The sequence below is a fragment of the Manacus vitellinus genome, unplaced genomic scaffold, assembly GCF_001715985.3.
Source record: "Manacus vitellinus isolate BGI_N305 unplaced genomic scaffold, ASM171598v3 scaffold_23_pilon, whole genome shotgun sequence".
Lineage (NCBI taxonomy): Eukaryota > Metazoa > Chordata > Aves > Passeriformes > Pipridae > Manacus > Manacus vitellinus.
In genome coordinates, this window is record NW_021939718.1 from 2,365,284 (window position 1) to 2,387,065 (window position 21,782).

The following is a 21,782-nucleotide window of genomic DNA, read 5'->3' on the forward strand; positions in this document are numbered from 1 at the left end:
ATGAGTGAGGAGATTATTTTGCAAATGCTCCAGTTACTTCAGCAAATACTAACTCTGTTGCAAATAAAACTCAGTGAAAGTCTGAGAGTACTGCAGAAATAAAAACTCTCTGATTACTTTCTCATATGTGATCAGTGGTATATGATTTTCTGACAGGATTTCTGGATGTTTATTTTTGGAGAAGACAGACTTAAAACTGTGCTTGATGAAAAAACTGTGTCATATAACATACTTAGTTTTAGCAAATAAATGGTAATAATAATGTCCAAATGTGCTCTTTGGACTTGAGCCTTAGTGCACAAACTCAGTCTAGATCTAAAATTTATACTTTAAAATATCTCAAAAGTCTTGAATGGGCAATTTCCTGTCTTCAATAATTATGTGTTTTTCATCTCACTTTCCATAAAGCTCATGAAATGTGCTTTGACTGTAGCTGCTCCTGGGACAACAACTTTTTGATTGCAGTATTTAATCCACCATGAAACTACTCGGATGATCTAAAAACTGTCAAAAAAAAAGGGCTAAATGCACCATTAAGCAGCATCTGTATTAAACCTCCATGCTCTGGGACACACTGGTTTTATCTGTTCTAGCAATTTTGCCAGCTCCTTGTTAACAGCACATCTCACCTTCTCTTTCTCACTTTCATCACTCTACATGACTTTTAGACTAGCAGGTAATCCAGTAAGCCCCTATTTTAGCTGTATGAACTTAAACCAGATTGGAACTCTTCATTAAGCATTTCCCAAGAATGCACTGTGCTTTGAAGAATCATAGATACATTATATGAATGACTTTTCTGCTGTATTGTCTTCCTTTTCTATTCTCTAAAATTTCCTGTGGTTGATTTTGGGGAGGAGTAGTTTGCCTGGGTTTCCAAAATCCTCACCAAAATGAGAATTCAATCTCTGAGAGCATAAGGATGGGTGGACCAGAAGGTACTCCCCATTACTCAGGTGTTCTCAACTTAAATATCTTTAGTAATTGGACTACAAGAGAAAAAAAAAAACAATTCCATGAACCTCCTCTTCATTCTGCTGCTATCAGTGTCTCACACAATTGTATTTCTTAGCTACTGCTTCTGGAGTGTTTCACAAATAAAAGCTTCAGCATAAAATTTTGAGAACAAAACTTACACTTCAGGTGCACCCACAGCAGCTTGTTAGAAGAATGCAGACATAAAGTGACAGCACTACATACCTGTCCCAACACAGTTCAGTAAAACAAACCTTGTTAAGTACAAGTGGATGTTTCATGACCAGGTATTACTGATCTTAAGACTTACTACTCTCTAACAGAAGGAAGCAAGAGATAGTCTGCATTTGTTTTTGTAAAGGACTTTATTTCAGCTTAGTACACAAAAACAAGCCAGGATTTAATTAATTTGTTGGTCAAATAAAACTTGATCATGGAGAAGGTTGCAATAAAATGTCTCATCAAGACGAACTCCGTTAGTGTCTTCAGTCTTGCCAATCTTTCCAAGTAATGGTGAGGTAATTTTCTGCCAAAAAGAATTGTTGCCACTGAAGACAACACTAAACGTAACACTGGAGATAGAAATAGCTCCTTAGAACTGCCTTGCTACCAGGGTACTTCACTGGGATTTTATAAAGCAAGTGGAATCCTGCAGCCACACAGCAAGAGCTGTAGAAGTGACAAGATCCATTTGTGGATGACAAACTATCACAGAGGGACAAAGCAAGCCAATCGAGATTCAGAAATAGGGAAGACAGGCATCAAAGATACTCATCAGGGAGTCAGTGTCTCAAAGGGAGGTGTGGTGGGTCTGGCTGAGCAGGAATTTATTTCCCCATAGTAGCCCTCACAGTGCCGTGCTCTGCATCAGTAGCTAGAGGAGTGTTGATAACACACCCATGTTTTGGCTTCTGCTGAGCACAGCACCAACACTGTAACATTCCTTCTTCAATCAAGGGCGAGATCCTGGGAGGGGACACGAGTAGCCCAGCTGACCCAAACTGACCAAGGGGATATTCCAGACCATATGGCATCAACCCAGATATAAAAGCTGAGGCAAGGAGCAGGATCAGAGGCATTTATTGTCTCTGATGGCTGCCTGCTGACAACTGTTACACTTGCTGGAGCCCTGCTTCTCAGAGAAGTGGCCGACCATCGCTGCTTATGGGAAGTAGAGATGAACTGCTGGCTTCTGCTTTGTGTGCACGCACATGATGCTTTTGCTTTCTTTTTTGCATAAATATAAACTACCTTATCACAACCCATGTTTTGTGTTTTCTTTTCTCACCTTACTCTCTCCCCTGTCCTGCTGGGAAGGGGAGGGATAGAGCAACTGGGTGGGCATCTGGCATTCAGCCAAGGTGAACCCACCACAGGAAGTCAGGGCACTCTCCTTTTGTAGGAGGATCATGTTCCTGCAGGTTCCTCTTGTGGTTGGTGCTTGAATCCTTTCCAAGTCCTGTTGATTGTGGTGAAAGGCTCTCAGGACTCAGGAGCTGAGTGCTCCTCAGACACCAGGACATCTGTACTGAGAATCAAAATGGGGAAAACACAGAGCAGCCGCGAGCAGGCAAATGATGGTCACATCATATCACAGCCCCTGACAACTAACAGCAGCCTGACCGTGCATTTCCCTCTCCTTAAAACTAAGAGCAGCACTATGTTTTTTAATGTGCTTTTTCAGACTGAACAACAATCTATTCTTTTAGGTAGTACTGGGAATGGTAGACTAGAAATATGCAACAGGATTAAGATGGAAATCTTAGACTTCCATGTGTGGTAGATGACACCATAATCTTTTATCAACAGCTGTCTGAGGAGTTCTCTTGCAATCATCAGAAATCTTACTTTCCAAAACCTCTGACAGACAGGCAACACTAGTATCTGATGGATGCTTCAGAACTTGACACACTGCTTGGAGACTGTTCATTACAAATGAACAAAGGATAAAATTTATGTGCATCAACTGAATGATAAATGTCTCATTTGCAGAGGATATGGGACTGAATAGTAAGATAAACCACAACAGGCCTCATAAGCAATGGACTATGAAACTTCCAATCATCATCATGGCTGGGCTTCGCAAATGAAGATTTGGGAAGGGCTCTACCCACATTTGCTACAAGCGCGCTGGTGGCTAAAAAGGCCAATGTGAGATAGGCAAGTCAGGCTGCAAAAGGCACAGCAGAAAGACTCCTTAGGTGGTATTGACAAGACACGGTTCTTTCTGCGTTGTCTTTTTCAATACTTACAATTTAATGGAAAACAGAGGGGAAAAATTAAATGGAGGCAAATGTGATTTGTGTATCTGTAAATATGATTGAATAAAAGTTACAAAGCCTAAGTAGACTAATTCCCAAAGATCTACATCATCAAAACCACCAAGTATTTGAGAGACCTGAGGTATCTTCACTGCAAACATCTGCAGACCAACCACAGTGAGGCTGGTCACAGTGAGTGAGATCACAGTGCCCTAACAGCTGAACTGGTGTAGGCTTGGTGGGATGCCCTGTCTGTGCTCTCCTGATGGATCTGTACAGCACTTCCTGAGCAGGGAGAATTGGGGCAGGGATCAGAGATACTCCCGCTTCTAGATTTTCCCCCCTGGAAGTGGAAGGTGCACAACCTTATCAGACACCACTCTGCTGCCTAAACACTGCTGCAGCCATCAAGCTTGAAAGCAGAACAACTCAAACCCTCTAGACCCTGTCATGATGAAGAGCTAAGAAATGAAGCAGCACTAATTAACCAAGTCCCAGCCTACACTAAATGAGCTTAACACTTAATGTGCCTACACTGAGATCTAAGAAATACTCCATGGACAGATTTTTGATTCTATGTTGATCCTTTCATACAAACCTGTCTAACTGGAAAAAATGCTTAACATTGCAAGAGTGGAATAAAACTAGAACAACAGACACAGCTCCTGCCAAATGATGCCAGGCTAGGTATTCTCCCTACTTGTCACAGGGATTAAAATTTAGTACTTTTAATGCTTTTATGGGTAAATGTGAGAAAAAGTAACACTGTAGAGAAAAACATAGGAGAAAACTACGAGACCCACATGTCCTTTTAGTTTAAATTTAATTTGTCAGATAGAAGTTATCTATGTACAATCAGTGTGCATTGTAACAATTCTGTCAATAAAGTCATAATTCAAATCTTCTAAAATATTAACTAGCTGCATAGCACATTTGACATTATTGCCCATGTCGAAGAGGGAACACAAATGAATTTACAATGAATTTTGACTGATTTGGATACTGAAGTCTTCTGATACTCAACATTCCTCCTTTAAAACCAATGCACCTGAAAAGCTTTCCAGAGCACAGTTTAGCTGGGTATTTCTTACCATTTCATTACAAACAATCACAACACTGACAGGTTAATAGGGAAAAAAACCCAAACAAAACCCCAAAACGTGTTTCTAAAGTATCCAATAAAGGGAGCACTAAGTGGAATAAAATGTTCCCTTTCCCCATTTTTACATTCTGAGGAGTGACTCCATCAAGATCTTTTATTGAAACATATAAGTACACTGATTTTATTTCATACTTGTGACAAGAAGGCCTGAGTTGGTGGGGAAAGGAACAGTCGAAAAAAGCCTGAGGGGGGGAAAAGCTCATTTAATAAATTTACAACAATTTACAGCCATTTGTTTGTGTTTTGCTTTTTTTTATTATTTGTTTGTTTGTTTTGTAAAAAGGCATTGTAACTGATCACAAACAGGAGAAATCCTGGCTATTTTACAGTTATAGGTACAGAATTTAAATATTCAAGCTTGTGATGAAAAGCGGCAAGGTGGTCGCAGTGTACAATGTAAACAAGTAGCTTTGGAAAGTGAACAAAGTCCTTGAGAGTTCTTTACTAAGAAAAAAAATAATCTCCCCATTCCCTCCTGAAATATGAGCACAGGTCAGTGTTTAAAAGTTCGTTTACAAACATAACTTAAAACATTATCAGCCTCAAACCACTTTGACATGAAGAGTTTTATAGTAAGATCCAGTCTGAAATGGGCAGTGTTGAGGTCCCTGTAAAAGTAAACATCTTCCATTTCTTAAAAAAAGTGCCACAGCATTTGCAGCACAGTGCAGCATAAACTTTAAATACAAAAATATTTTTCTTCTGTTGGGATAATAGACCTTGCATCCTGGAAAGAAGTAACAATACTGCTACTGATAGAATATCCCGTCTGTATCTTTCAAGTCATGTAAGGCAATTACTGTGTTAGTTTACTGTATATGGCTAAAAGAAGGTCCAGCAAGTGTCAGTCTTTGTTATGTTTTCCGGCTGCTCCATGTATGTTCAGGTGTACTTTTGTGATCTGATGAGTGTTCAAATGGAGATCTGTGACCTAGGGGAGATCTTGAACCATAAGGAGACCTCTGATCCAATGGCGACCTTGGGCCACTACCCGAAGCTCTGTGGTCCATTTGCCAGTCTGAGTGATACCTGTAGTCCCTAGGTGATTTATGATGGCTGTATTCGGAAGTGGAACGGTGATCCAAATGTATCCTGTGGTCTGAATGGGAACGATGATCCGAATGAGCCCGACTGTCTTTTAAACTTCCCTCCAGGTTTGACCTGTGGTCTCTGCTCCTGTAGTCATCTAACTTTCTATGTTTAATATCACTGTAGTATCTATAAAATATGAAATTATTCATATTAGAGTTACTGAACACATTAAGAGCCACAATTATGTCAAATCGACAGACTGGCATTAGAGACACTGTTGCAACTTTGCATCACTCAGAAGAGACTGTGCAGTGCTTGCTACAAAAACAGGAAAGGAATTCTGACCAGATTTCAAAACTGCTTGAGAAACTGACCTGCTGTCTTGTTTGTAGTGATCCCACTCTCTGTGATCTTTTCCGTTGCTGAAGGCTGAATAGGGCCTTTTCCTTGAGTCGCTTTTCTTATAAGTGTCCCCCTGATGCCTGTCTTTGTGATGATCATGGTATTGTGACAAATGTCTGTCAGAAGAGTAACTGTCCCTGCTACTGTCATCGTGGTTTGTATTCTCCTTCAGTCTTTCCACATCTGTTTAATAAAGCAGAGGTTAAAAGGAAGTCTCATAAAGTCTTTACTTCACCTAATTCAAACAGCACTGCTACCTGTCTGATGCAAAGGAGTATGAAAGTGACACGATTTAAATGAAACAATGTCTAAGCAGTTGAAAGACAAATGCACTAACACCAGTGAATGGAAAGAAACCTTAAAAGAGGGAAGCAAGGTGGAATGTAGATGTGTAGGACTTGGAAACTGAACTTCTCAACCTCTGCATTCAGCCTATGAAGCAAAGTGTGGTCCAAATGAGCAGTGAATAGAGGTGCCTCCAGCAGAGCAATTTTAGATAGAATGGCAGCAACTTCCCCTCTAAGAAGGGAAGGACTTTGTATGGGTAACAGTTTTAAAGGTACACCTTGTCAGCAAAAGAATTCCAGTGGTATTCCCAAAATACGCGATGCTGATTTTAAGGCCATGAAAATTTACTCGAAGTGTTCCATCACACCAGATAAAAAGAAGTATTACATACGAGAAGGCAGGTGTGCTAACACAGGAAAAAACCCAGTGATTTTGTCAACAATAAAAGACAGCCTATGTAACTAATGACAAACTACGACTGCAAGGAGTAACTTGCTTTCTTACACTGGAGTGACATTACAACAGCTGCAAACAGGCACAGAATTTCCAAGAAATTTACAGGTTTTGAGCAGACCTCTCATCCTTCCCAAAATTTAAAACAAAAAATGTTTCTGAATTTTTCTAAAGGACAGTCAAATAACCCTGTTAAGTGCCAGCTTCAGTCTACACTCAGCTGGATTTCATCAGCAAACTGGTGAAACCAGTGAAGTCTGGCTAATCAGCCTTTCTTTATGGTACTTAGCAGTGTGGAAAACAGACCTAGGAGACATGTGAAATGAAATAAACATGAAAACTTAAGATATCTAACACAAGATTATACTTAAGGTTATACTTAAGGTTTCTTACCTGGATTTCTAATTACATGTGTATTCACATTGGTACTAACATTCTGGTCATTGTGTTGCTAAAAGAGACAAGTACAAAAGCATAATGGTAAATCCCAAAGTTCATCTGGATACACTAGAAAAATATCCTAACAAAAGATACTGCAATGATACAAACACAAATGCTACTTGAACTGTATTTCTGTGTTCCTTATAATCCTTTAAAGATAATGGAAGAGTTATAAAACTTAAAATATACATATATATATAAAATATATTACTTGAGACTCTTGGCGTTTTTTGATTGCATGTTTATACAGTTTGTGCAGCTTTCTGGCATCAAATTCCGTAAACTTGGAGACAAAAATCCACAGATTTCTGAAGAAGAAGAAAGGAGAGAAGTTATAATTCTTCCATAAATTTATTTTCCCTATATTATGCAACAGAACATGGATTTAACTGAAATAATCTGAACAGTACTTCAGTAAACCAAAAATACTATGAAATCTACACAGTATTGCCTAATTGCACAATAAATACTATGTACCTGAAAAAAAACCCATTTGAAAGGCTAATTCCTTTAACAATTAGTCACTTCTTAATATTTTTGTAAGTACTTCAGACTGCAAAGTGCATGGAAAGTAGTACTAATAACAATTCTGTTAATTTTCCTGAAATGCTTAAAAATGTAGCTATCAATCTAAATACGTCTTCTAAATGCTTGTTTGAGTATTTACCACATTGTAAATAAAAAAATTAGGAAAGAAAAAGTAGTAAAAATTCTTTCAAACTTGAAATCTCTTATCTTGACGAACAAGCTTTATTATATGAGAATACTGGGGAGAATTAAGTCTGGTCAAAGCTTTTGAAACCAAGTGAGAACTGTGAAAGACAATGGAGGTCATACAGAAATAAATTTGTGACTAATCTGTGCTTGAAGGAACCAAAGAAAAACAAATCAGGTCTTGTGTTGTCAGGATGTCGGAATTGTTAAGGAAACATTTGCTTCTATAATCACAGGTAAAGCTCTTTCAACAGATACAGAATTCTTTTAGTCAAATTTGGAGGTGGAATGCTTAAGAGTCTACAGAATACTGGTGTTGAGAAATATTTGAAGTGTTAGGCTCAGGAAGCAACAGTCTGCTCCTTCACTGTGATTATTTAAACATAGTAATTTCTGTCTAGAAGTTTGCAAAAGTAGACAACCAGTCAATGCTGACTCTAATGAGACCATTATAACTTTATAGAAGTTACACCACTTCTTATAAAGGATAGTTGAGATACGTATTTTATTAATCTACACATAATATTGTAGCATTATTACGAATAATAGCTCTATTTCAAGTTCCCACTTAAAAAATATAACATTTACCAAAATGTAAGACATGGATCTTACTTTTGTATCTCAGATCACCTAAATATTTTGAAGTAAAGATATTAAAATCAGCAGAAGCATTCTACACTAAAAGAAGTCTTCAAGAAAATGCAACCCTTAGCGGAACAGAAGCACAGGATGTATTTTCAATCTCAATAAAGATATTAAGTGCACATTCTGATAGAAGCAACTCAAATTGCATTAAGAACGTAACAATGAAATATAGTTTACAAAGCAAGATTTTTTTTTAAAATTGTCGCCTCATAAAGATGTAAACTCTTCTCTCACTTTTAAAATGCATCTGAGCACATTATGATAAATACTTTTATCAAGTCATAGTTAATATGTAATATGTAATGTCTTTCTGCTGTGCCTTTTGCAATCAGATATGTCTGTCACACATTGGCCTCATAAGCCACCAGCGTGCCTGTAGCAAATGTGGATAGAGCCTTCCCAAATCTTTGTTCGCGAAGCCTAGCCATGATGAGAATACATTTTTAGAACAATAAAGAATTCATAAAAAGTTCAACACAACTGTAGAACTGTGTATTTTCAGCAGGAATTATAAACCACCAAAACCATCTAAAGTTGAAAGTTGAAAAAGCAGATCCTTAAGGGTAAGAATGCTCTTCCACTAAACACAGCTTAGTGATGAGTTCCTCAGTGTCTGCTTTCAGCATTAAGTAGTGAGATGTCTCCACCCACTGAGCAAAATGCACTGATGTGCAGCAAATGCTTAATGTCAATCCATTTAAAGTCAGAACAATGTATAATCACCTTTCTATAGATTCCTATTTAAAAGAGCAGAAAGATACAAGAAAGAGAGGAAAAAAAAAGGAGAAATAACTAAAAGCTATTCTGCTTAATAGAAGCAACTACAGATTTCCCTTTTTCAAGCAAACCTAAGGAGAATAAATAACTTACTTTCTCCACTGTTTAATTTGTTCAGGATTTGTGTACTCTTTTAGACATTCAGTAATGTGATCCCCAATTTTGATAAGACACTGTCTAGTGTGTTCCAGCTGCTCTCTTTCAGAAAGGCCCTTCTCTGGTCGATCCAGCTGTTTCAATGCTGCTTTGACAGGTCTCATTCTTTCTTTGCACTGTAAAACGGAAAAAATTAATCAAGTGATTCAAAATTCAAAATATCAATTCAAAAGGAAAAAAATATTCTAAAACATGATCCACCTTTTACTGTGATATATATATATGCAGGTGAAGACAATACTGTCAAATGAAACACAAGACTTTCTCACAGCTCCTGAAAATATTTTGCAGGTTTCCTTTGGAACAAGTTGTATTATAAACCAAATTGGAAATTTATTATCTATGAAAGATTGTATAAAATACAGATATCAAGATGTAGAAGCCTGGAAGATAAGGGTGCTAATGTGTACGTCTCAAACACTAGTAGCTGGGCAGCTGTGGAGCCAGCAAAGGATTGTTGTGGCTGGAGAAGGGACCCATACAGAGTTAGGGCAGCACTTTTCTGGGACAAACATCCTTGTTCTGGCTCCTGAAGATAAGCACAACACAGTACTGTGCAGGCACAGGAGTGAAGATGAGGCATGGACTGTCAAGGGGGCAACAAGACCACCCAAGACCCCCAGAGCCCTCCAACCCATTTCCAGTAAGGCCTAGAAGGACTGACTGCCCATGGTAACTGATGTGCGTAGCGAGAAACTTGACCTCCAGGGAGGGAAAACTTATCTATGAAAAGGTTGCCCCACAAAGCCCAGGTGTGTGGGCACCCCAAGGGCCCTGGATACCTTGCTGGATCAATGCTAGAGCCAGGACTGCTGATAGTTGTTTTTCCCTCCCTTTCTCCCCACCATCTGTTCCTTTCTCGCTCCCTCCCTCCCCCTTTCACCCCACCCCTCTGTACAAAAACCACTGCAGTGGGCTTATCTGGCAGGTCAGGGAAGAACATACAGATTTCCATGTCAAGGGTATAATTTAGTAAAAAAATATTGTAAACTTTTGCAGACCCTCTGACTTTTGTCATTCTTTTTGACCACGAGCATCTATGAATCTTGCGCACTCCCTTCCCCTTAAGGGTGGGATGCCACGCAAGCACTGATTTAATATACAGGATTTCTGTGGAAAATTACATTATTACAAATGGATTTTACAATTAAAACTTTGAGCACAATCATGTAGGACAAGATTTACACTTTTTAGCACCTAGAAAGCTATACAAACTCAATGGCAAAATTAAATATGAGAGTTTTCAGTACATTTCAAACAAATACTTTCTGCAACAATTACACCTGGCATCCAGCAAAGGATCAAAATCGCTTCTATAGACATTTTTCAAACCTCACTCCTATGCAGATATTAGCAGAACTTGAGCTACCCAGAGGAAAGCTAGTTTGGGTATGGAACCATAAAGATAAACAACCTCCAAGATCATTAAGTCCCATCTTTAACCGAACACCACCATACCCACTGAAGTATTATGAAGTCCCACATCCAGTTATTTTATTTTTGAACACTTCCAGGGATGGTGACATCACCACCTCCCGGGGCAGCCTGTTCCAGTGCTTAACCACTCTTTCAGTGAAGAAATTTTCCCTAATACCCAACCTGAACATCTCCTGGCACTACTTGGGATGCTCCTCCTTGTCCTGTCACTGGTTGCCTGGGAGAAGAGGCCAACTTCCACTTGGCTACACTTCCTTCCAGGTAGTTTTAGACAGCAATAAGGTCTCCACTGAGCCTACTTGTCTCCAGGCTAAACACCCCCAGCTCCCTCAGCTGCTCCTCATAAACCTTGTGCTCCAGACCCTTCGCCATCTCCACTGCCCTTTTCTGGACACACTCCAGCACCTCAATGTCCTTCTCAAAGTGAGAGGCTCAGAACTGGACACAGCACTGGAAATGTGGTCTCATCAGCACTGAGTAGAGGGGATGCCTAGACCAGCAAAAACAGAGATGTCAACTCAAATAAAGGTTGCGCATTCTTGAATTTTCACACTTGGAATCCAATGTTTTAATAATAAATCCAGATAAACCCAGTTGGCAGGGTTTAAATTACAGACACTTGCTTAGGAATAGTATCGAAGTACAGTGGCATGGTAAACGTGACATGCATTTTCTGCTTGTCATAGTGAGTGAAGTAAGTTAAGCCTGAACAACTCAATTCGATTTAAAAGTGCAGTTAAATGTTTGATTAGACTGCACCTGACCATGGCAGCTGATGATAAACATACCTTCCAGAACACTCCCCCCCCTTCCCAGTGCCATTTTTGTATACGCTACCAAACCTAGAAAATCAAACAAATATCTGGAATGGAATGAAATGAAATATTACGATTACCATGTAAGCATCTAGGGACAACTCAGAAAAACTGGGGAAGCTGTTCCACTGCCAGCTCATGCCACTAAATTAATTAAGCATTTGGATTACATACTGCATTAGCCACAGATTAAAGTAGCCTTTAAAAAGACAGCTTAAACAGTGCACTTCTTAAATAAAGAAGTGATCAGAAAAATATAACTTATGATTTTCTGTCATTAGCCACACAAACATATCCACCTGAATTACTGAAGGCCAATGCTGAAAATCACAAGTGAGTTACTTGGAATGTTCAGAATAAAACCACTACCAAACTCAAGAGAATCCTATTGGCACGTCACAGCCAGCACCCACAACAGCCTGAACAGATCTGGCTGGCAAAAACACACAACTGTTGCAATCTGAATGACAAAACCACCACAGGAGAACAGCTGCTCAAAGTAACTCATTAATACTCTCCCAAAGGCCCCAGCTAACCTATAAAACTTCACATAAACTGTGTGTACATACATTATTCTCAAATGTTAATTCAGTTCTTAGTCAGAAGTAGTCATTAAACAGAATTATTTTAGTGTCATAGACATTACTTCAGCAAGGTATTTCTAAAGGCTTTAGCATTTTTTCCTTCCTGTGTCTACTAAATGAAGTTTGCAATACTTCAGCAGACAAGTGCTGAAACCTAATTTTTCTTGCTATCTAACAAAGAAGAAAAGCATATATGATAAGGTGAAGCCAGAGACTCCATCAATTGCTTTTAAGTTCATTCATGTCTCCTCTTTAAGAAGAAGGATACACAAGTGACTCCTGAGGATGGATATATCTGTAGAGTTTATTCATCACACAAACCATGGGATATTTTTTTGTACTATCCTGAGTAAATACAGTAAAAAAGCAAAACAGAAGTGCAGGAATGCAGTAAAAAATTATTTTTGTACACTGTCAATAGCATTCATTGATCTGAGACTTTATCTGGGAAAGATCACCTGCACTACTGTGCTCAGTAAGAGTATCAGGAATATCAGAAATTGTCCTCATTTAGACTATTAAGTATATTAAGTATAAACTTAAGTATAAACATAAACTGACTTACGAAAGGGGACTTACCACACTAAAAGTTTTCTGATCCAGTTCTTCAGATTCTTCTGATATAGGAACTGGTTCACTAGTTGCAGTAATATGAACTGGAGTATCCAACAATGGAATTTTTTTAGTTTTTTCTTTATTTTCAGATTTGATTTCATTTACCTAAGAACAAGATACAAAAATATTTAAGTACACTTCATTCTGGCTCTGGAATTACCTTTTAATATATGACAATCCCCATAACTACTGCATTCTCTTCAGTAATAAGAATAAAATTTATGCTGACATTCAGTGACAGTACTTTTTACTTTCTCTGGGATGGAAATAGAAAATGAAAAAGGAAAAGAATAACTTTTGCACACACTTGTACTCTCAGTCCAACTAAGGGATGTATCATTGAAGATGTACTTTCCCATTTCAAGTGCCTGTCCTCATGGTTTCAGGTAGGAAAAATAAAACTTCAAATTATGTAAAAGACTATAATGAAATGACAACTGATCAGACCCAAAACACCTTTTAATCTCAAAATCATTCACATAAACCTAGTGGCCTTTTCTAGTGCTATGTAAGACAAGTAAACCTAGTTACCTTCTCTTCCTTTACTTCTTTTTCTTTCTGTGTGGATTCTTTTACTTTGTTTTCTCTCTTTTCTTTAATATCCTTTTCTTTTAATTCTTTCTTATCCTCTTTTTCTTTTTTCTCCCTTTTCAAATCCCTCTTATTTTCCTTTTCTTTTGTCTCTCTTTTTTCTTCAGCTTCCTTCTTTATACCAGTATCTGGCTCAGGCTTTTCTTCATTTTCTTTCTCTGCTTTAAATTTTTTATGCAGATGTTTCACTGAAACAATCTCATCCTGCAATATGCAAGCATATATGTCACGTCAAACTGAGTTCCTAGCTATACAGTTTCACAGCTATCAGATTAAAACACTTTTTATCTGTTCATTCTTTCTTTTGGGACACACAATTTAACATCTATCAAATAGAACTGAATGCAGTTGCAAAGACAGATGAGAACTACGCATGCACTTCCTGGATGTGACAAAGCAAGTACTGACTTGGCAGAGGCACTAGGTGTGAGAAATTGTGTCCATTTAACTTAGAATTAACTTCAAATTCGGTCCCTTTAAAGGTACTTAGACTCTGAAGAGCTAAAATCTAAAAAGAGGCAGGTCTTGCAAAACTGAGCTGATTGGTCAGCACACTCAAGTGATGGGGATGTTAGAAGACCTCTGATCTAGTTAGATTTGTCCTAGTAACTTTTTACCAATCCCATATTAAACATTCACAGGAGAAGGTAACAGAGTCCCGAATTTCTCTTTTCCAGAGCTGTTTGTTTTCATTAGGCTTTAAAAAAGCATTAGTTACAGACTGTCTGATAGGGGCCCATTCAACTACTTGAAGGTGAAAATCTCAGTTCATGACTTCGAAGTGTTCACCTATAAGGCCAGAGACAGAAACTAAAATCCTTCCAGACACAAGAAAAATATGACAGTAAATAAAGTATTGTAACACAGGTGCAAGAATCATTATCATCTCTTTAAACACACGCTGGAAGGGCACATATAGAAACTGTTGCAGAAAAGCAGGCCAAGGAATGTCCAATACCTTAACTGAACAAGTACTTAGATCAGGTATGAAGTAATCAGCCCAAACAGGACTCTAGTGTTTAGGTATCACGGAAGCCTTCTAGCAACAATCCAGTGACTTCAGAAGTTTCCTGATAATTCTAGCAGTTAAACAGGTAAGTTTTAAATCCTGTATGCAGTATGGCAGCTAAGCAGCTGAGGCCAATCATTTAGGTGTCTCTCGTATATAGTCTAGTTTTCAGGAGTGCAATTGATACTCAATGTCCAAAGGTATTGAAGTGATGAATACCTGTTATTAAATACACAAAAGGGGACAGCATTCTAGGCAATTTCCCAAAACACAGTAAGTCAATCAACTGGCTGGCAGTGTCTTCTGAGTAGAGGTGAAGTCTTAACACTTATTTTTAAGTGGTATGAACCCTTTAATCTGCTTAGTTTTAAGGTTTAGTTGCCCGCATTAATTTACTGAAACTAGTTGACACTTACAGTTCTTAAGTCTTTTCATTCCTAGCAAATTATTTCAGCTGTAAACATAAGACAGTCTACACTGATTTTTTTTTCCCTCTCGCTTTATATTTTGTTTTCATTGTACAATTTTAATACATACAGGAATGCTTTAGTTAAAAATTACTATAATTTTATAAATTTATCATGGTCCTTCTAACTCTGAATAAATTTTAACTTTGTTTTTCTGGAAGTATTTTTTCCTTTAGAACAAGTAGACAATTACAATGGTTTGTAATAGTTTACTTTAAAAGCTAGTAGGGAGTAAATTATTGGTACACATAGATTTCCACTGATTTATTTCAACTACTTTCAAAATCCCAAAATTAGCTGTGACATAACCCTAACTTTTTATGTCTACTGGTTTTCCTGTGTGATAAATGACAAAAATAAAAAGATCTAACAAAAGCAGAGGCCTAAAGAAATATCAGAAGCAACAGAACACAAAAAGATTAAACAGTTGATTAAACAGTCTTTTTGGATAATGAGAGCCGTGATGTATACAAGAGCTCTCAGTGCAAGCCTTGAAATATAATTTTTTCATGTTGCTCTTTCTAATTGAGCCTGATGATTTTCCAGAGGCCGAATAAAAAAACCTTTACCTTAAGAATCACTGTCAGTAGTTATAACACACTAGCCAAAACACTTAGTTTCACAATTGTGTGATACATTAGGCTTCCATTTCTATCAAATGCGGTGTTGAAATCTGTAAAGAATGCTGAAACTGAGCAATATCACCAGTAACTAGACAATAACATTTTTTATAAAAATTTGGAAAACTACTCATAACTTCTGAGTTATGGCTTATCATTAGAACAGATACAATTTTCCATGTGCCTGCACTGATACAACATCAGTTGTGGTGGCCACAGGAAAAGGACGACGTTCAGGTGCTTTAATTTTATTAAGCCAAGTAGAAGACAAAATACATATTGATACTAACAGGAAAAACTAAATAGCCATCTTTACCATGTGAAAGATACTCACCTTATTATCCTCATCATCATCTTCATCAGATTTTTCTGAGGGCTGTGGTGAAGAATCACTTTTTATTTCTTCTTTTATTTTTGCGGCCTTTAGCATCTTATTCTTTTTAGTTCTTGCTTTCCGCCTCTTTGAATTGCCCTGAAAGCAAATTGATCTCTTTAACAATGTCAAATGACAAGCATCTTTGCACTACAGTTGCAAAAAAAGTATTTGTTTTTACATCAAAGAGAGGGTTCCTTTTATTTATTGCCACTAATGACCACTGCTTTTTTCAGGACTGGAGACAGAGCATAGTGCAACATGTGTGTAGAGAATACACACAAATAATAAGAGAATAAGATAGCGTGAAACTTCCAATAAATTTTCTGAGTTAGTCTCATGTACTATGATTACCAATAGAGTAATACTACACAAATAAAAAAGAGCAGAACTAAAAAAAGAAAAGGATCAGCAGACACAACTAGAAGCATATTGTTTTATTTCACTACTGAATGCCAAATTTTACTTACTGCTCCAGCAAGCCTTTGTGCTTCCTTCCTTGCAAGGTCTTTATTCAGTAATTTAATGAGGTAGTCTGCACGGGTCTGCAACTGCTTGGCCTGGGGTTTCTTATCGGGATCATCTGGCAAAATCTGAGGAGAACAATGGTAGTTTCACAGCTGTGAGTACATATTATCAATCTCAGATGTTAGCCTGCAGCACACAGAACAGAAAAACCTCTGCAAAAGGAAGCGGTAAACAAGTCACTCCAACTATACCTAACAAATATGCCAGAATGCTTGGAGCAATGGAGAATTTCTTAAAGTTTTCACTCCTCTCCGATCAAGCAACTAATGCAGAATCTTGGAAATCGTCTCACAGTCTAAAATTAGCTCAAAAAAACAGTCTCAGATTTCTGTCTCCACTCTGACAGTTATTCTAAGAAATTCTGGGCACCTATACCAGTCAGTCACTGAACTCCTGGCTCTGACTCATTCATCTTCTAAATGTAGAACTCACTACAGTATATTGCAGATGCCAAAAATACAAACGTATGGTTTCAAAAACCAGACAAATTAATGGAAGGCAGGAGTAGGTATCATTATTAAACAAATGTGGACAGAGACCTGGCTCCTCACATCCCAGATCTATAGGCCGGTGCCACAAAGTTTACTTCATTCACCCCAGTCTTTCCCTCAGTACCTGTCTCTCACTATTGCTAAGAGGCTACTGCACTAATTCTAGCATGGCTACTCTCAATGTCAGGAGAGAAAACAGCTTCAACTGAGGAACCTGGGGACTAAGTGGGGAGAGGGAAACTGAATCAAATTTCTAGAAAAACCTCCCTTCTCAAAAGTTCAAGAACACAAAATAACCAAAACCAGAACATCCAAAACAGTGAAGGAAAAGACTTGAAAAGAAAAATTCAAGTGACAGATGCCCAGCCACATGAGAACATGGCAACACAAGTGACTGCAAGAAAGATACTGCAACCAAATACACGAGACCCTAAAATATAACAATATAGAAGAAGGGTGATCTGAAGTATAACTGATGTATAATATAACTGCAATTTCATTTATTATAAAATAAGCTCTTTCAGTAACTCTACTTAATAGTATCACTACCTAAACAAATAGTCCTTAACGAAATGTTGTAGATGACATACCTTCTGTGTCAAACTGAGATCAGGATCCATTTTTATCATTTCCCAGCTGCCATAACCATACTCATAGATGCCTATTAACAAGTTGGAATCATCTTCCTTACCCCATTCTATATCAAAATGAGCAGCCTTCGTGTGGCATGGGATGACATATCTAGAAGAAATGGATTAGAAAGACAAATAAAGGATTTTTACATCTGAAACTTAGTGAGGGAGAAGTGATGTAACTAGATTTATTTTCTCTGCTAACAAGCTGGTAATTTTAAGAAATTAATCCAAGTGTTTATTATTATATTTTATTAACAATTCCATAAAGTATTTATTGAAATCAGCACTGAAATGTCTTTTAAAGCTTATTAAGACTAAAATATGAAAAACAGACATCTGTCTGTTGCCAGAAGCTGCATTACAGAGTTTGTTAGCCATGAATAAAAGCAAAAATCATCATCCAAGTGTAACCGCTAACTAAGTGGATAGTTTGGAAATTGTGATACACAAGGTGGCAAGGGAAAAACTTCAGAGAGCAGAAACAACTACTGCTGTGCTTTGAACATTCCTCCCAAGCAGAAGCATTTAGCAGCTCCTGAGCAAACCTGAATTCTAGTCCTAATTATTATTAGTAACTGAACACAGTTCCTAGTGAATACAGTTGAGAAGTCAAAGCTGTTACTGGCTTCTATAGCAAGGGAAGAAAGGATGAAGTACCGATGTGGAACAGGTTACTGCTGCCACTTCTTATGGGGATTAGAGGGATAATGCTTTTAACAGTGTGCTTTGAGTCCAAGTTGTCAGAAAAATGGTAATAAAATTTAACAAGTTTTCTACATTACTGCGCCCTTTAAAAAATATAAAAATCAATACCTTTTTCTTTCTTCTGGATCTGAAGGAATGGATTTGTGCAATGGTGCCAATTCTTCTTCGTGAGAGATAACTAGCTTTGCATTCACCTGGACTCCTGAGATTCGGAATGTTGGGCCTTTAACCTTCCCAAGTCTCCCTCCTAAATATAAATACAAAGCTATTAAATTATTTACCTTTACAAATACCATCAGAAAAATGTAAAGAAAACAATTATACCAAATGACCTTTTCTTAACTAAATGCTTGAAGTAAGCTCCAGAATGAAAGAATCTTCCAAATAACAGGATTATTTTTAAATTTCACAGCAAAGCAAAAACATTGCATTCTCCAGTGACAAGTCACACACAGAAAGGGAAAACAGTCACCTTACTATAACCCCTTTTTTAAATCACCCAGTATGCCAACATTTTTGTATTTTCCAACAAAACTGTTTTCTGTTATGATTAGAGTGTATGAGTAATTCAGTCTTCTTGACGCTTTTCAATGACCTCTCAAGCCCCCTGAACACTGTACCTGCTCTTTCTTGTCCAGATGAATTGTCCTTTAAGGCTTTAATGCATCCATTATGTACAAGCTCCCCCAAACGTCTAAGATCTGTCTCTGATTTATCAACTAGCTCAGCATCTCTAGCTACAGCATCTAACCTGTAATAAAACAAATACACATTTTTATACCTCTGAAACTTTGGCAACTTTGAATGACTCCTTCAGACTTTGGTACTAGAAAAATGATCAAATAAGTTACCAATAATAATATCAAATAAGCCACCTGTGCTTTCTGCACTCTGTACAATTTTGAACCAAGAAAAAAAACCTGTATATGATTCAGGTAACAAAGGGTGGTAAAAAAGGAAGTGTAAAGGACACTAACCCTAGCACATTTCTGCATAAATTACTACACATTTCTTTAGAAAAGGAATCATTATATCATATATATATATGTATCATATTTTCATATGAACTATTAATATTTTTAATGAAAATAAGGTTGGGAAGTTTTTCTTAAAATAGGAATAATGAAGAAATATGAAAATTTCAATACGAAAAATGCAACACTGACAGTGGGTAAACTGATAGGCTTTTAACAGGTTATCAAACATGACAACTGAATGACTATCACAAATGAAGATAAAACAAGTCAGCAGGTAAACATAAAGAAAGAGAGTAAGTATTCCTGCAAATGGAAAGGTCTGTTGGGTAGCTGTTTGCACACATACCATACATGAAAAAGTGAAAGACCGTCAGCTAAAGTCATGCTATATTCAAGGCAAAAAACCAGATGATGTATTTTCTCTACTGCCTAAGGTTTCACGGTACATTCCAATTTTTATGAAAACAAGATTCCAAATTGCTACACAAATAATCACCAAACAACTTTACCTTTCAAGAGGGCCACCAAATTTCTTGTAACTCTTGATAAACCTAGTAAGAGAAAATAATTTTGCCATTTAAATATATTCTTAACAAACTACATTGCTTTTAAAATTGTTTAAAAATTATATATTGGCAATAGGGGGGAAGGTACAGTGAGGAGGGCAGTTTCATATACTTGGATAACCCAAACAAAGTCAGTTTTATCAGTTTAAGAAATGATGTAAATAAAACAATAGAAGGTATAATTTATTTCAGAAATTACTTTATTAATTTCAAAACTCCAAAGATTCAGCAGCTGTATGTATCTAATCATAAAAACTGAATGCGTATTTACAGTATATCAATATTTCAGACATTATGTTATGCATTATATAGTGATATAGTTCTTAAAAGGAGCAATCTGCAACAGGTTAACTGGAAGATTTTGGAAAATGACATGAAAAATACTCTGTGTTGAAATGTCTAAGTGATGGAAAGAAACTGGAGATACCAGTTAGAATAGAAAGACAATTAAATAAAAATAAATAAAAATAATTTAAAAAAAGAAAGAAAATTTCCTCAATAACCAAGGTCTCAGATTGCTAGTGCAAGCACAATAATAGCCTTGAAAAAAGTCCCAATTCGTTGTCTTGTCAGATGACATGGAAATGCAAAAAGGATTTTAAAAGTTATTCTTCAAGTCAAAATATTTTGAAAGCTTTACAGCATTTTAGAGAAACATGCATACTTAGATTTCAGAAGTAAAGTAGCATTTCACAAACCCAAAAATGTAAAGCAAAACAATTCCTCCTACTACCAAAAAATATTTTAGCAAATATTTAGCAAATACTGAAGGGACCAATAGTAGTACAAGTTTCAAATAAGATTTTATATATTTAATTTTAAAAAGCATGATATAACAATTCAATTACAGTGCCAAGAATTTAAAAAACCCAGAAAATCCACTCAATTTTTTTTCATTTGTCACCAAATAGATTTACATATTCTTTCAGCACTGCAGCTTTTAGATAAAATGGTGAGAAGTAGACTATTTTGCTTATTTTTTTACAAAAGAAAAGTTCACCCATTGTAAAATCACTGTCAGAGATCACACAGTGAAATCACTGTCTTCATGTGTTGCAGGAATTAAAATAAACCAATCAAGAGTATTTTTCAAACCTAATTTTATACCTCATTAAAATGGGTTCAAATTCTTGCCATGACAGTTCACTATGTCAGCACCACAAAGTACAAAAGGTAAAAACATTAAATGCCTAGAATAAAAAAATTTCAGACAATTTCCATAAAAATAGACTGCCTTCTGTATTTTCAAGCCTAATAATAATAAACATGTTAATAACAATGGTAATTTCTTGCCCCTTCAAACATGACTTGTGGTCCTGTATCTTACCGCCTGATCTCTGCATCGCTAAATCCTTTAATATTTTCTCGAGGAATAGTTCGTGGTCTTCCACGTTTTTTTGGCCTTTTTCTTTCTGAGATGGAATCGCTATCAGATCCAGAGTATCTTCTGCTCCTACTGCGCCTCCCTTCACTTCCATTAAAGCTTATCTAGAATTCCAGAATAAGTAGTTAAAAGCTATGTGATTAACAAACATAAGTAAGTTTTACCTACCCTGTCAAAAAATGTGTTCAGAAAAGGAAAAGAAAACCCAAATCCCAACAGCAACAAACTAAACCAACAGCAACAGAGTCAACAACAAGTCAGAACTAAGAGACACCTGTTTTGCACAGTTTCTCATCCTTGGGAGCATGTATATTTCTTCAAGTTCTTTCTGTCTTTCTTCCTCTTCTATTCTTCGCCTTTGGACCTCTGGAATTATTTCTTCCCAATTTCTTGAATTTCTTTCTGGTTCCAGCTCAATATCATCTTCATCCATATTGGAAAAGTTGGCCACCTTGTATATCAGAATATACATATTTTCATCAAATTAACACATGACTCTATTTGAAAAAGACTGATCAACTACTATTTTAGGAACACAGAGTTACAGACAGCATATTTTATGCATTTATACATATTATATATTTATAGTTCTATTTATATATATGCTCTTGTTTTATAATCTACGTAAAATTTACACATAGAACTTGCTTCATGAAACAATGAAACAAGTCTCTCATGA

The 21,782-nt window shown here is 36.8% G+C and overlaps 1 protein-coding gene across 2 annotated transcripts in view; it reads right to left on the reverse strand.

Annotated features, from left to right (window-relative positions):
* Positions 1-4,042: 4,042 nt before the first annotated feature.
* Positions 4,043-21,782, reverse strand: part of CHD1 (chromodomain helicase DNA binding protein 1) — a 57,977-nt gene continuing 40,237 nt past the window's right edge. The window contains exons 22-36 of one of the 2 annotated variants that reach the window (XM_018072850.2): positions 21,378-21,554; positions 21,047-21,207; positions 19,663-19,704; positions 18,797-18,927; positions 18,285-18,423; positions 17,427-17,577; positions 16,288-16,410; positions 15,779-15,916; positions 13,289-13,552; positions 12,722-12,862; positions 9,244-9,422; positions 7,226-7,322; positions 6,967-7,024; positions 5,805-6,015; positions 4,043-5,616 (exon numbers count right to left, since the gene is read on the reverse strand). In XM_018072850.2, coding sequence (XP_017928339.1) covers positions 5,253-5,616; positions 5,805-6,015; positions 6,967-7,024; positions 7,226-7,322; positions 9,244-9,422; positions 12,722-12,862; positions 13,289-13,552; positions 15,779-15,916; positions 16,288-16,410; positions 17,427-17,577; positions 18,285-18,423; positions 18,797-18,927; positions 19,663-19,704; positions 21,047-21,207; positions 21,378-21,554 — 2,376 coding nt within the window. In that variant the 3' untranslated portion in view covers positions 4,043-5,252. The remainder of the gene's footprint in view (positions 5,617-5,804; positions 6,016-6,966; positions 7,025-7,225; positions 7,323-9,243; positions 9,423-12,721; positions 12,863-13,288; positions 13,553-15,778; positions 15,917-16,287; positions 16,411-17,426; positions 17,578-18,284; positions 18,424-18,796; positions 18,928-19,662; positions 19,705-21,046; positions 21,208-21,377; positions 21,555-21,782) is intronic. The other variant, XM_018072851.2, reaches the window with a different exon arrangement.